Source organism: Schistocerca gregaria, chromosome X (assembly GCF_023897955.1).
Source record: "Schistocerca gregaria isolate iqSchGreg1 chromosome X, iqSchGreg1.2, whole genome shotgun sequence".
Taxonomy (NCBI): domain Eukaryota; kingdom Metazoa; phylum Arthropoda; class Insecta; order Orthoptera; family Acrididae; genus Schistocerca; species Schistocerca gregaria.
The window spans coordinates 293,000,830-293,017,147 of record NC_064931.1 but is presented as its reverse complement, the minus strand read 5'-3'; the positions used below and the strand labels follow the sequence as shown (position 1 = coordinate 293,017,147).

Genomic DNA, 16,318 nt, shown 5'->3' with positions numbered 1-16,318 from the left:
ACATGCAATGTCAGAATTAAGTGTTTTGTTGTGATGCACTTTATTTTACTTCAAAACAATGTACAACAACCAGTTTTACCAAATTCTACACTGACTTGGGGTATTTCTGTGTGATGAGGTAACAAAACCTGGATTTGGGAGACGAGGTGCTTTGAATCCACCTTCTGGCAACCTCAAAAATAATTTTCTGTGGTTTCCCATTTTTAATTTAAGCAAACATCACAGTTGGTCTATTACCACAGGCCACAGTCAATTACTTCTAAATACTTCACTTTCCTGACAGATTCCAGTTTCCTTACAGATTCAACCCATCTGCTTAAATGAAAAAGAGCTGCATCGAGGGCATATGATAAATAAATAACAATTTAAATTCTCCTATTTTAGGACCGTGCATTCATCTCCGAGGACATTCGTTAATGCCTAACTTGATCTTTCTTATGTTGCAAAAAGTAATAGATCCATACTTAAATGATGAAATCACGGAAAGTGTTAAGGCTGAATAATTCCAGATCCTTTGCAATTTCGCCACCAAAAATTGTTCTAGCTTCTGTCAATCACAGATCTCTCTATTCCAAGAGTCCTGTCGATAATGTTCATGGTAACTCCGAAATCACTGTTGAATAAAACGGTTTATCGTTCTTTACAGAACTTTTCATATTAAATGAAAAACATGAGTTTTTTAAAGTTATAATCAGAAACCCCTTTGACAAAATCCTGGCTATATCCTTGCCTTCAGGACTACAGAACAATCCAAGGTACACACTAATAGAAGACAGGCAAACATAACTTAAGGTTTACACTATATTAACAATGAACTATCACAATACTACTTAGGCCAGTATTATACCATCACATTTCTTTGTCAAAGTAGATTTTTCAAATATTTATGTCTAACATATTTGATGGTGTAATAGGGAACTTTGTCAATTCTCACCTGTTGTCAAATAAATATGATCAAATCTAGCGCCTCGCCATAGATTTGACCATGAAAGTCGTTCGTCTTCTGTTCACTGCAATGTGAAATGTAAACGCTTGAAGCACTGGCGTCGCTACAGCTATCTGACGTCTCTGTAGTGTGTTGGTAAACATGGCTTCGAAGCTGATGTGTTCCATTGAATTTTTTAACAAACTTCCTTCAACTAGGGTGGGGAGGTGAGTGAGAGGTACAGTGCATACTTTTAATTGTGTGTTGATGGGCAGATTGAACTTGCTGCAGGCAACTTCATGTCCATATTCAAAGCTACAGCCCTCTATCACTACATCTGGAAACATCCAAGCAGCTTTTCAGGAAGCTGGAATAGAGGATATGGTCACATACTAAAATAAATTCTTTCTTAGCTTTCCATTCTTCTTTGTCTAGTTTTGAACTCTAGATGCCACAAATTGAAAAACGCTTCATCTGTTTCGTATTTTTTTATGGATTTTGTAATTGTTGGAACACAAATTCCATTAATTAAATTATTCAAAAATAAAAACAGTTTTTATTGCCTATACAGTGTGCTAAACATTTATTTACCTTCACATATTCTCCCTTCAGTACTTTGTAAATCACATCACAAGTTTCTGGAATTATTTTGGTTAATGTGCACTGTGATATTCGACTGCTATGTTGCAAACTAGAGTACCTATCTCTTGTATCAAGAAATACACTCTCATCCATTCATAAGTAATTTATATGTAAGACTTGACGTCCTCCACTTGCAGCTCTCTTTACCAATTTTACTGAATGCTTCTATGGTCTCGAGAAAATACCTATGACTTCATCCAAGTATGTTTCCTTTTCTTCCAACTACACACACAGTGCAATTGTGGTAGTGGCAACTGCAGTGCATGATAACAAGTTGTTGTCTGCCATCTTCAAAACTGAAGAAAAATGTGATGACAGCGCAATACCCCTTTCTACTGCCATGTCAAGAATCTTAGTTCAGAAATCTTACAAATATTTGAACATATTTCTTTGTCAAAGAAATGTGATCACGTAATACTAGCCTTAACACTGGTTCTGTTTATGCCAGTGAAATGTTATTAGTGAATTAGAAGGAGAGATGAAAATTGTCTTTTATTGGTAACTTAATATTTAGTTAATTAATTTGATATTTTAAAAAGCTGTAATGTAAGTATGTAATTACAGAGGACAGTTTAGAACACACTGCTTGTTATGCAGCTAAATGGAAATTTAAATCATTGCACAAAGATAATTAGTGGAAGGAGTTTCTAATGAGATTTTTTTCAATTTTCTTCTGAATTCGCAGAGATCAATTACTTGCTTTATGTTACATGGGAGCTCATCGAATACCTCTCCACCACAGTACATAACTTGGCTTTAAATCAGAAACAAAAATGTGAAGTTTACACAAAAATAATATTTGTGTCTTGTATTAGGATAGTGCAAATCACAGTTCAGCTTGAACTGATTTTTCGTAAGCAAACTAGGCACTGACTAAAACAAATCTGTAGTTGACTTTCTGGTGCATCAAGTTGCAGCAGCTTTGAACTCAGCCAACTGTAGTTCTTTCTTAGCACCCATATGCCCGCTGTATTGACTAATTTTTAAGCACCACAGAGCTTTCCCAGGCAAAGCCTATTGTGCTCTCTCCATGTACCTAAGTGCTTGGGAGAAGGGGTGGGCTGCAAAGAAAGGGAGGAAGGCCAACTATTGCCTTAATGGTCACCCTCTCTAATGTACTTCCCGCTGCTGCTAAAGACAACTACAATCTGGAAGTACATTTTGCTCCATTTGCAGTGTGTGTGCACAGCTATTGCTCGCTGAAGTATGTGGAATACTGTAGACAACCAACAAGCCTGCCCCCCACTATAGATGTAAGTCACAAAGTTATTTTAGTTGAGATTTAGAATAAAACATAATAACCACTTATCACTAAGCCAACAGTTCAGAAAATGTTCAACAATAGCCACAAAAATTTTCTGCTGTTTGCCCATTAATAATGTGACAGGTAGCAACACAAATTTTAAATCTGAAATAAAATTGCTTCTTTGGGACATCAACTCTCTATAGGAATATTTGACTAAAATCTTGTAGCATGAAATACTAAAATGATTTCTACTTTTATTAGGATGTAGATAATATATTTCTTAACTGTGTCATGAAGAATGAGAGAGACTAATATATTCATTATTATTTTAAGCCACCAAGCTGATTGGTACCCTGTAAAAGGCTTATATGTGCCCATGAAGACAAAAAAGACACATATACTGGAGTGTAAAACAAATGCAGTCTACATCATTTTGATAAAAATAGCCTAAAGATCCTTGAATCATGAATATATTTGTAATCAATTAAACGACACACAAAATATATCACACGGATAAAATCAGAGTAAAAGGGACTCACTGCTCTAACTACTATAGAAAGTATATTGACAAAAGTTGTGACGGCTGCTGCCTGCTTTGACCAGTGATGTCATCAAGGTGGGGGAGGGAGGAGGAGACACCTATTTCAAGTGCAAAGAATATGGTGTCCATGATATCACTAGTTACACCTGCTGACAAACATAAATAACATGTGAAATATTGAACTTCACCAACAGAATGAAACTAGAGGGCAACCACAGGAAGAAGGTTGTTTCAGGCTGAGAAAATCTATAACACCACCATGCCCAAACAAAAGTAAAGCTTATAAAATTCTCAGCATTTAACAAAACATTGGTATCGCAATGTTTCCTCGACCTATATACACTCCTGGAAATTGAAATAAGAGCACCGTGAATTCATTGTCCCAGGAAGGGGAAACTTTATTGACATATTCCTGGGGTCATATACATCACATGATCACACTGACAGAACCACAGGCACATAGACACAGGCAACAGAGCATGCACAATGTCGGCACTAGTACAGTGTATATCCACCTTTCGCAGCAATGCAGGCTGCTATTCTCCCATGGAGACGATCGTAGAGATGCTGGATGTAGTCCTGTGGAACGGCTTGACATGCCATTTCCACCTGGCGCCTCAGTTGGACCAGCGTTCGTGCTGGACGTGCAGACCGCGTGAGACGACGCTTCATCCAGTCCCAAACATGCTCAATGGGGGACAGATCCGGAGATCTTGCTGGCCAGGGTAGTTGACTTACACCTTCTAGAGCACGTTGGGTGGCACGGGATACATGCGGACGTGCATTGTCCTGTTGGAACAGCAAGTTCCCTTGCCGGTCTAGGAATGGTAGAACGATGGGTTCGATGACGGTTTGGATGTACCGTGCACTATTCAGTGTCCTCTCGACGATCACCAGAGGTGTATGGCCAGTGTAGGAGATCGCTCCCCACACCATGGTGCCGGGTGTTGGCCCTGTGTGCCTCGGTCGTATGCAGTCCTGATTGTGGCGCTCACCTGCACGCCGCCAAACACGCATACGACCATCATTGGCACCAAGGCAGAAGCGACTCTCATCGCTGAAGATAATACGTCTCCATTCGTCCCTCCATTCCGCCACTGGAGGCGGGCTGCACGATGTTGGGGCGTGAGCGGAAGACGGTCTAACGGTGTGCGGGACCGTAGCCAAGCTTCATGGAGACGGTTGCGAATGGTCCTCGCCGATACCCCAGGAACAACAGTGTCCCTAATTTGCTGGGAAGTGGCGGTGCAGTCCCCTACGGCACTGCGTAGGATCCTACGGTCTTGGCGTGCATCCGTGCGTCGCTGCGGTCCGGTCCCAGGTCGACGGGCACGTGCACCTTCCGCCGACCACTGGCGGCAACATCGATGTACTGTGGAGACCTCACGCCCCACGTGTTGAGCAATTCGGCGGTACGTCCACCCGGCCTCCCTCATGCCCACTATACGCCCTCGCTCAAAGTCCGTCAACTGCACATACGGTTCACGTCCACGCTGTCGCGGCATGCTACCAGTGTTAAAGACTGCGATGGAGCTCCGTATGCCACGGCAAACTGGCTGACACAGACGGCGGCGGTGCACAAATGCTGTGCAGCTAGCGCCATTCGACGGCCAACACCGCGGTTCCTGGTGTGTCCGCTGTGCCGTGCGTGTGATCATTGCTTGTACAGCCCTCTCGCAGTGTCCGGAGCAAGTATGGTGGGTCTGACACACCGGTGTCAATGTGTTCTTTTTTCCATTTCCAGGAGTGTAGTTCAAATGAAGACCACAATACTAATAACCCACACACTACTGTAAAACTTGGTATTGCAAATTTAGGTTGACCTGCATAGCAGCAAAAATGAAACCCACAATACCGAAAACCAACACACCCAAATTGTCAAATCCACTATCCAAACCTTCACTTTATCTGAAATGAAGCCCACAGTGTAACAAAGCAAAACACAGTAGCATAGTTATACGAAACTGTAACCTAACCAAAGATGGTAAACCAGTACACAGGACACCTAATAGTAACAATCCAACACAATTTCGAAACACTAACAAGAAAAACTTCGGAATTCGTGAAATATTGCCATACCATGCGTGCTTTTAGTTCTTAATCCAGGTGTTAAAATCCTAGTCATCTACGATAACAAAACGTGGTGGCACCACCAAGCGAAAAAGTTACCCCAAAAAGTCAGTACTGAATGGTTTCTGCTTGAAAATCTTTCTCTCTGTATTGACCCACAAACATATCTGCTAGCACACTTTTATTCAATCTGTTCTACAGTGTGATCTTTTTAAGCAATGCAGCTCAGGTCAAAAAACTATTTATTCTACAAAAGCATACTGTTAGAATATTTTATAAATCTGATAAATGAACAACTTGCAGAAGCCTCTTCAGGGACACATTTTTGCATTTAATGTACCAATCTGTTTATCCCTTAATGTTAATTATGGCTATTAATAATGTTTGTCTTTAGTAGGTGCAGATCTGGTGTATTAATTTTCTTAATACCAACTGTTACATTAAAATAAACCCTCGCCTTGTATTTCAGCTTCTTGTATTGCAATTGCAAATTTACAATAGTATCTCCATTTCTGTTCCTCGCCTCTTTTTGCATTTCTCGGGTTCCACCATTAATCATTTCAGTGGCTGAAAATAAAGTTGAAAAGCTCCATCAAAATTTTAAAATGATATATTTGAAAAAAACCTTCCAGTAATCATTATAGTAATACTAAGTTGCATGCAGCACAGAAGTGCAGCCTTTCACATCACAGTTAGATTCAAAGTAATCACTGATTTGCACGCAGCTTTGAAATTAATTTGCGGTTTATAATATTCTTCAGTACAACACTGCACCTGCAGTTTAAATACATGTCACAGTATTGGTCACAGCTGTTGGAATGATTGTACCTTTTAGCTTTTACATATTATATGGTATTGTCACGAATTAAAAATTCCTTATACTACACATGTAACCGTAAAAAGAGATCACACAACACAACACTACATCGAGGGTCAAAAACAAGGAATTGGATGCTTCCCATGATCCCAATACCCATCGTCTCCATTCATTAAAAATGACGAGTCCACAAAATGAAGCTTAAATGAATCATATACAATTATGTTCTAAAGAAGAACACTATATTCTAGGCACAATCATTTTAACTACTTTAAATGTAGATTTCCAACAATTTTGCAATCATTTCCCCTACCGATTTTTATCTCTTAGAATTTAGAATAGCTTGATGTCTTCTGCTGTGTTGCTACTACAGTTCGTTTCAACTTGTTGGAAAGGAAAGTTACTCCAACTGCACAACAGCACAAGGTCGACAATATAAAAGTCAGTTTGTAGTAAAAATATTTCTGCACTGAAAAGTCAGGTATATATATACAGTATTAAAAAATCATTTTCTGAGCATTCCTGTGAATTAAATAAAAATTTAGTTTCTATAGGGAATCATATAACTTTCTTGGCCTTTCCGAGATTGATGTCTGAAATACTCCTCTGAGATACAGACAAGAGGGAGATTGAGTCAATAATTAAATCACTGAAGACTAAGGACTCTCATGGTTATGATGGATTTCATAGCACAATATTAAAATACTGTGCTGCACATGTTAGTCCTGTAGTTAGCCATATTTGTAATTTTCCCTTTTGGAATGGTCAGTTTCCTGAACGATTAAAGAACTCAGTAGTAAAGCCACTTTATAAAAAGGGATAAAGGGATAATGTAGATAATTTTCGACCTATTTCTATGCAATCAGTGTCTGCTAAAGTTATTGAAAAGGCTATGTTTGTAAGGCTAATTGATCATTTTATATCACACGATTTGCTGTTAAATGTGCAGTTCGGCTTTAGAAGTCGTTTAACAACTGAAAATGCTATTTTTATTTTCTCTGTGAGGTACTATATGAGTTAAACAAAAGGTTTCAACCTCTAGCCTTATTTTTTAATTTAACGAAGGCGTTTGATTATGTTGATCACAAAATATTGCTCCAGAAGTTGGACTATTACGGAATATGGAGAGCAGCTTGCAACTGGTTCACCTCTTACTTTAGCAACAGACAGCTAAAGGTCATTATTCACAATGTTGAGAATGGCTGTGATGTGGGGTCTAAGTGGGGTACGGTCAAGGGGGGTGCCCCAGGGATGAGTGTTGTGGCCACTCCTCTTTCTTATTTATATAAATGATATGCCTTCCAGTATCACAGGTGACTCTAAAATATGTCTATTTGCTGATGACACCAGCTTGGTAGTGGCTCGGTTTCAAATACTGCAGTTCATGACCTAAGTTCATGGCTTGTAGAAAATAATCTAATGCTGAATTACTGTAAGATTCAGTTTTGGCAGTTTCTAAGACGCAATTCAACAAAACCCGACATTTTAATTTCACATAACGGGCATATGATTAGTGAAATTGAACAGTTCAAATTTCTAGATGTTCAGATAGATAGTAAACTGTTGTGGAAAGCCTATATTCAGGACCTAGCTCAAAGGCTTAATGGTGCCATTTTTACTATTCGAACGGTATCTGAAGTGAGTGATCGTTCTACTTTGCTTATTTTCATTCGCTAATGTCGTATGGTATTATATTTTGGGGTAACTCTTTCCATTCTAAAAGGATAGTTTTGGCTCAGAAAAAGGCAGTAAATACCTATTGTGATTTCTTGTTAACAATATTAGCTTATTCCGAAGAATTACCAGATTTCACTCAGTTAATACTCAGCAGAACTCATAAGTGCATTTTGATCGGACTTCCTTAACTCTTGTGAAAGGTGTGCAATATACTTCCGCATGCATTGTCATTAAGCTAACACTCGAGTTCACAAATCTTAGCAGTAATCCAAGCGCCTTCAAATCGAAACTTAATAGTTTTCTCATGAGTCACTCCTTCTATTCTGTCGAGAATTTCCTTGAAACATTAAGCTGATTCTAATTGTATTGCTGATTGCGTTTACTTAAACTTATGGATTGACTTTTTCGGGTTCATAAACATTTATTTTTATCTGTTTTTCTCCTTTATGTTGTTATTTCATGTACTGACACGTTCCATGACCTCGGAGATTTGCTCCTCAATTTGATCATACGGGACTTGACGTGTAAATAAATAAATAAACGAATCATCAGATCTTGCATCCCACCAAATATTTCGTCTTCAACGATTAAACGGAAAACATCTTCCGTTGAATGTGCGAACTGCTGTGGATAACGTTTTGTGTCGGGATAGTCTTGTTCTCAGAACCAGAGCTCTGCATTGACCGTACCGATTGATATTACTATTAAATGCCTTCTGCCTTAATCCTAACTGGATATTTCAATTATCTTTAAGATATGAGCCTAATATATTTTGGCAATTTTATGTAATAAATGTGTGTGTGTTTTCATAAACAGTAGAGAAATCAGTGACCTATATAAACTATTATTATACCTCGTCGAGAGAAATCTAAACTAAAACCAAAGATGTTCAAACGCTCAGCAAATCGTTAGAATATTATATCTTTATTAATGGTTATGTTTGTGTTTGTTTAAGGAGTACGCGTGGTGCTGATTTGAATGGTGCATGTGCGTGTGTGAGCGAGTTTATGACAATATTATCGTCTCATAATTTTGTAAGTGGTGTTGATTTCGTGGAATGATTCGGTAAATTTTTGTAGACGTGAACCAATACGTGTTGGCGTAAGTTTGGAAAACGTAACAAGTGCAAGGTATACGAATTGACGCTGATGTACGTCTGAGAAAATATGTTCCTTGTTTCATTTGCAGATTAACTATTGACGCGGATGTGAGTGTAGTGAAATAACAATGTCTTTCCGTGGAAGAGGCGGCGGTGGCGGTTATGGACGTGGTGGCGGCGGAGGTGGCTTCCGAGGAAGCAGAGGTATCGTATGCGCAGCTTATTTATAGAAATAGGCATGTGTTTCACGGAAATCTCCTAATTATTAGGAACGTTATGAGAGCAGCTTAGTTTCTTGCCTTCTCTGCCCTGATTAGTGAATACAATTATTCCTTTTTGAGTACGTTTTAGGTATATGTATTAAGTTGGAAATGAAATACAAAATAATGCAACATACTGGCACCAAAATAATTTACTTAATTTTGGAAATAAATAGTGTGAATTCTCTCCGTGGATAAGTATTACCAAGGATTCATCCCATGTCAATTCAATCAGGGGCTTCAGCTCTTAGTCTCAGATTTGGCTGAAGTAAGCACAGCAATGCTACTATTTGCAGAACGTTCATGTACAAAGTATTAGTCTGCCCCGGGAATTTGTTCCAGAATTATAGCTCGCGAAAGAAGGTTGTACGCCCGGAAAAATGGAATGCGCGTTTGCCTATCAATCTTTAGAGCCGGCTTCGGGGAAAAATAATTTTAGAAACTATTCCTCACGGTGATGTAACAATTGTTGCAGAACGCAATTTTGAAAAAAAGTATCATAAAAACTTGTGCTTCTTACCTCTCCCCCCCCTCCCCCCATGGTTTAATTATTATCAGCATATAGGAAGATTAACTCAACATAACCTGTCATTAATGCACCGTAACTGCCAAAAATCAAGCACTTGTCCTTTGATCAGAAGTTTTCCCAAGTTGTAGCTACTGTACTCTGCAACATATGCCTGTCAAATATGGCCAGGGAAACGATCTTCCTTGTAGCATGAAGTTCACTAATATGTGACCACTTGCTCCACAGCAGACTGCGACACATCCCAAGTTTCGTTTTGTCATCATAAATAGCAGCAACCTGAATGTATGTTGCCACTTTTGCTTTTTGAATCCAGACACAGATACACTGTGAAGGCACATGGTGGGCACGAACCTATAATTGTAACCACACAATCTGCTCACCTGCTCATTGTCAGAGTCCACCATAGAATAGTGATGATGGCTCACCGTGCCTGGTATACTTCTAATGCCATGTGGGGTAGCTAAGCGGTGAGCAGTCTGTGAGGCACCTTGTCACTGTTAACTGTTTACGAGCCGCCCCCCCCCCCCCCCTCCCCCCAATTGGAGGTTTGAGTCCTCCATCTGGCATGGGTGTGTGTTGTCGTTAGTGTAAGTTAGCTTAAGTAGTGTGTATTCCTAGGCAGTTTTCACCTCATTTATAGAAACGTAAATTGATTGTATGCCAGAGATATTCTGTACCCAGGTAAATAATTGAAGAGGTGTTCGATTGTAGCCTTCTGTAGGCTGCTGCAGACTAGCTTGTGATGCTGTTATGCACTTATGGTAGCTCCAATACCATCACATACATTTTTACCATGACTTGTTGCAAAAAAATCCACTCTCTGTGAATCTGAAAATCATGGTGACGCATGCATAAATTTTTGGGGTTAATGGAAACGTCAGATTCCGCGCGTCTGTTTTGACCAATGACATCACCAATATGGCAGAAACGACCATTCACAACTACTCCCATATCGCGACTATGATGTCATTACGTATGCATGATATCAAACACAAAAATAAATTGAAAAACCATTCCTCCAAAAATATAATTAAACTAACGGGACAAGTCGGGGAAACTGGGGATTTTTTGGTGGGGACAAAATAAAAATAAATACACTCCACTAAATCAAACTACAGAAACGATGAAATAAAACGACCACAACCTTCCCAAAATCAGCTAAAGACAATATCCACCGGAATTGAACACTTACGTTGACCTATATAGGTCAACAGAAACTACAGATACCAAATCATAAAACCCAAAACTACCACCACGTCCAGAATCATCACTACCTCAAAAAACACAACAAACCAACAAAATTGGAATCGAACACTTCCCATGACCTATATAGGTCAACAGCAACTAGCGATACCACGCTATAAAACTCAAACTTTTCACCACACTTAAAAAAAAAATCGCCTAGAATATCAAAATTGGAATCGAACTCTTCCCTTGACTTTTTATCCGTGCATCTCCACATATAGCCTTCCCTGGTCTGAGATGCCGGAACTTTAGTAAGCCTCATTTCTCCATGACACACTGAACACTTTGTGACTTCAGCCAAGAATCCAAATAGTTAAAGAAATTCTATTAGAGACAACACATCGTCCCCCATCATCGCTGACAACTTAGCACTGTTGACCTTTTCTGTCATATCCATACCTACGAAAGACAAAAAAAGCAATTTACCAAAATTCGCACACGATGAAAAGAAAAAAATACAATAACGTCTATATAACAAAACCAAAATCGTTAATTCACTGAAAAATATTCTGCTGAAAGCACAATCACTACCAATACCACAAACATGCAATGCTACTACATAAAAAAACCTTATATGCCACATAACCCGCTACCCAAAAGCACACCACCAGAGAGAACCACCAACCGCAACAATACTCCACCTATAAACACACCACACACACAAACTAAACCAAAAACATCACCTACCACACAAGACATAAACACACCGCCAGAGAACACCACCAATCACGTCTAAACTACACCTACAAACACGCCACTCTCACAAACTAAATCCCATACCGCCGTGACGTAACAACCACAGCAGCCTTACGTCATGGCTTAAAGCTGACGGGTGGAATCGGACGCTTCCGTTGACCCAATTTTTGAGATTTTTTCAATTCTTCTACTGGCTTACTGCTCCATGCAGAATGTATGTGATGCAGCTTGTTTTCAACCTATGCTATGACAATGCGGGTGTGAGCATGAACTGCAGTTGCACTGTGAATTAAGCATTCTCTAAAAACACAAAAGTTCATGACAAACACACCACCTGATTCATCTCTATAGTAAGTCCCAAATGGTTGAAGAGTTACTTGCAATTGCTCTAGTGATATCCTTGAGTAGCATCTTGCGTTATAAATCTGTAATTTTCAGAAAAATCCAGTTGTACTAAAATTTCATGTCGTTTCAAATTATTGTTTTGAAACTGGAGATAGGAAGATGGCACTGTTGCCATGAAGCTGTGTGTGGGCAGTTTGTCTGTTGCTGTCCCACTCCCATCCCTCCCCCTCCATGCAACACAGTTCATCAAAATCTTCCAGTGAACTGTGCTTTTTTTTCCAAGGGGTGTTCAAATCTATGTCTGTCCATTGTTTATAAGTAATAAGTACGTCGTCGTCCATAAGGAGCTCATGATTCAGTTCGTTGTTCATGTGTTCTGCAAGTTTTGCCTAGCAGCTCAATTGCATCTTTGTAATCCACTCCAGAATCCTTTATAGCAGAAAATATCAGCATTTTGATGGATCTCACATAAGCAGTCATTGTGTGTGCTCCTTGCACATATGGCCACAACCCATTTTGGACAAAGACTGAAAAGAGACGATAAACTCGCTTTCGCATTAGAATACTTTTCATGGAATTCTACATATTATTCAGAAATGTTACATAGCAAGAGTCTTTCTTGCATCTGCACACATGTTTACCATTTTTACTGTGACACATTCTTTCTTGCTAGACTTTACTCTGCTGCAGTCATCATTTTCATAAAACACTGACACCGACATCTTTATTTCTGAACTCCATTGTTTACCTTGAGCCTGTTGAAGTTCTGGAAGCACTCCTTGGGTTGCTTTAATTTCCCTGTCTTGCTTTAACATAAATGTCCAGTCACTGTCCCATCGATGACAAAGTTTTAAAGAAGATTTACAGCTTACTTAAGAAACTTCTGATACTCTAATTTGAAGGGAAGGTAAAAAAAATGTGATCATCTATAAATCTCTAATTTATTTCTGTTTATGGTTTTTGTTATATTAATTTCTGACTGTTGGAAAATGTAGTGCAACTCTCCCTCCTGTGACAATGGAATTACTTTTAGTTTCCATTGTTTTTAAATGTTATTTTGATATAGAATTAAATTTTTCGTTAATGATTTTCCTTAGTTTGATGTGACAGTTTCCAGTCACACTGATATCCATACAATGAGCAGTTCTTTAGTTTCATAATGTCACCGCTTGCATGTGACATTAGCGAGTCTAAAAACTGTTGCAACATGTTTATCATCCCAAACAATTTAATCTGCTATCTAACTCCAACATGAGTCTCACAAATTTAGCAACCCCATCTGGATGATGATCTCAAAACCTGTCATTGCACTGCCCAACATACATGGTAGGAAGTGTTTATAATTGGTCTTTGACTATTAAAATGTGGTGAATTCGTCAGACATAGCACTGTGTTAATTATGAACTATTTTTTTCTTCTCATGTTTTGTCTACACACACTCGCCTCTACTTTATGGCCATCTAATTGGTTGCATTGGACAAATGTTACTTTTAATTGTATCAAAAAGAGAATTCACTCATGAAAACTATAAGGTTACAGGGAAGTAGAATGACTGGCAAGTAGGCCTACATGCTGTCAGTGGGCAGAATTGTGAGAACTGCCTTGTTACAATTGTGAACGTAACTGTAATTAAACTTAAACGTGCCATAATTACAGATTTTGCAATAAAAATTTTATTGAGATTTCATTCGCAGCGATTGCTGAATACCACAAAATAAGTATAGTTGAATCAAATGTTTTAGTCTGCTACACATTGTGTATCAGTGCCCAAAACAAATGTACAAATTTGTGAGACTTTGACGAATGTTGCAGTATTGGGTAAACTCTTGAGAAATTCTGGATACGCTATCAAAATTGAGATTTTGAATTTCTGTGCAGTACGCAATAGTGTACTGTAATCTGTATTCCATGTGCATCTCATTCATTATTCTTACTAAGACTACATGCATTAGCTGCACTAATCAGTAAGATCTGAGGCAGCCTGTGGAAAAATCCTCATTGACCAATCCTACTAAAAGCAGTGGATATTTGGATTGTGTAGCTAGATATCTTCTCAGAACTGAGAGTGTAGTAAAATTATTGCAGATAATCCAAGCAGTGTCATTGAAAAGAATTTTTAATATTGAGCAGATTACATCCTGAACTGTGATTCTGGAAAGCGCCTTGGAAAGGGTAAGGTTGATCACACTGCATTAATTCTCTTGGTAATTAATTTCCATCTGATTTAAAATGAATATTTGGTTTCCTCATGTTGGTAAAACATTAATGTAACCTACTTAACCGTTCTGCTACCAAAATTATTCTAAACTTTCGGGTTACTAAGACGGCTGACCTAATTGCCCCTGGTAAATATTGTAAAAAATTGTCAGTCATGGTCATACAAAAAATTCATAATCACAATTATAACATACAGAATTTAGAATCCATGGCATGTAGCAATTTTGCTGTCAGATTTGAAAAATAAAATTTTAAATAACAAATAAATTTAGCCTCGTTAGATAGCTTCTCCTAACGCTGTAAACATTTTGCCACAACTATGACTCTTCTGTAGTTTTTGGCACACTGATTGTTTGCACTTTATGCACGAGTCTTGCAGCTTCTGTATGTAGTTCCGTTTGATTTCTTTTCTCATTATTGTTTTGCTAATACTGTGAAAATTTCCTGAAGGAAATGCTTACGTTTTGTTGAATCTCTGTCTGGTTGTATATTTTTGTGGCCACAGAATATATATTGAGAGCAGTGATGTCCATCAACTCCGTCATCATTCAGTGCGGTCAACAATTTGTTGTATGTATACAGTTTTATTGTTTTGCCATCGTCGCTGTTAGTAGTAGTTTATCCTGTAGTGAAGTAGAAGTGGAAAGCTCCTGTGAATTATTATGGGTGGAGGTTACACTCAACAACCGAGCTAGGTTAATAATTGGCTCCTTTTACTAACCTCCCGACTCAGCAGCATTAGTGGCAGAATAACTGAGAGAAAATTTGGAATACATTTCGCATAAATTTTCTCAGCTTGTTATAGTCTTACGTGGAGATATCAATTTACCAGATATAGACTGGGACACGCAGATGTTTAGGATGGGTGGTAGGGACAGAGCATCGAGTGACATTATACTGAGTGCACTATCCGAAAATTACCTCAAGCAATTAAACAGAGAACCGACTCGTGGAGATAACATCTTGGACCTACTGATAACAAACAGACCCGACTTTTCGACTCTGTAAGTGCAGTACAGGGAATCAGTGATCATGAGGCCGTTGCAGCATTCCTGAATATTGAAGTTAATAGGAATATAAAAAAAAAGGGAGGAAGGTTTATCTGTTTAGCAAGAGTAATAGAAGGCAGATTTCAGACTACCTAACAGATCAAAATGAAAATTTCTGTTTCGACACTGACAATGTTGAGTGTGTATGGAAAAACTTCAAGGCAATCGTAAAATGCGTTTTAGACAGGTATGTGCTGAGTAAAACTGTGAGGTACGGGAAAAACCCACCATGGTACAACAACAAAGTTAGGAAACTACTGCGAAAGCAAAGAGAGCTTCACTCCAAGTTTAAACACAGTCAAAACCTCTCAGACAAACAGAAGCTAAACAATGTCAAAGTTAGCGTAAGGAGGGCTATGCATGAATCGTTCAGTGAATTCGAAAGTAAAATTCTATGTACCGACTTGACAGAAAATCCTAGGAAGCTCTGGTCTTACGTTAAATCAGTAAGTGGCTCGAAACAGCATATCCAGACACTCTATGATGATGATGGCATTGAAACAGAGGATGACATGCGTAAAGCTGAAATACTAAACACCTTTTTCCAAAGCAGTTTCACAGAGGAAAACCACACTGCAGTTCCTTCTCTAAATCCTCGCACAAACGAAATAATGGCTGACATCGAAATAAGTGTCCAAGGAATAGAGTCAAGTCCACTGGACCTGACAGGATACCAATTCGATTCTACACAGATTACCCAAAAGAACTTGCCCCCCTTCTAACAGCCGTCTACCGCAAGTCTCTAGAGGAATGGAAGGTTCCAAATGATTGGAAAACAGCACAGGTAGTCCCAGTCTTCAAGAACGGTCGTCGAGCAGATGTGCAAAACTATAGACCTATTTCTCTGATGTCGATCTGTTGTAGAATTTTAGAACATGGTTTTTGCTCGAGTATCATGTCGTTTTTGGAAACCCAGAATCTACTCTGTAGGAATCAACATGGATTCTGGAAACAGCGATC

At 38.8% G+C, this 16,318-nt stretch overlaps 1 protein-coding gene across 1 annotated transcript in view; it reads left to right on the top strand.

The window, feature by feature from the left end:
- Positions 1–8,845: 8,845 nt before the first annotated feature.
- Positions 8,846–16,318, top strand: part of LOC126299275 (H/ACA ribonucleoprotein complex subunit 1) — a 109,922-nt gene continuing 102,449 nt past the window's right edge. Inside the window, exons 1-2 of the mRNA XM_049991058.1 lie at positions 8,846–9,019; positions 9,107–9,221. Of these exons, the coding sequence (XP_049847015.1) occupies positions 9,146–9,221 (76 nt within the window). The 5' untranslated portion in view covers positions 8,846–9,019; positions 9,107–9,145. The remainder of the gene's footprint in view (positions 9,020–9,106; positions 9,222–16,318) is intronic.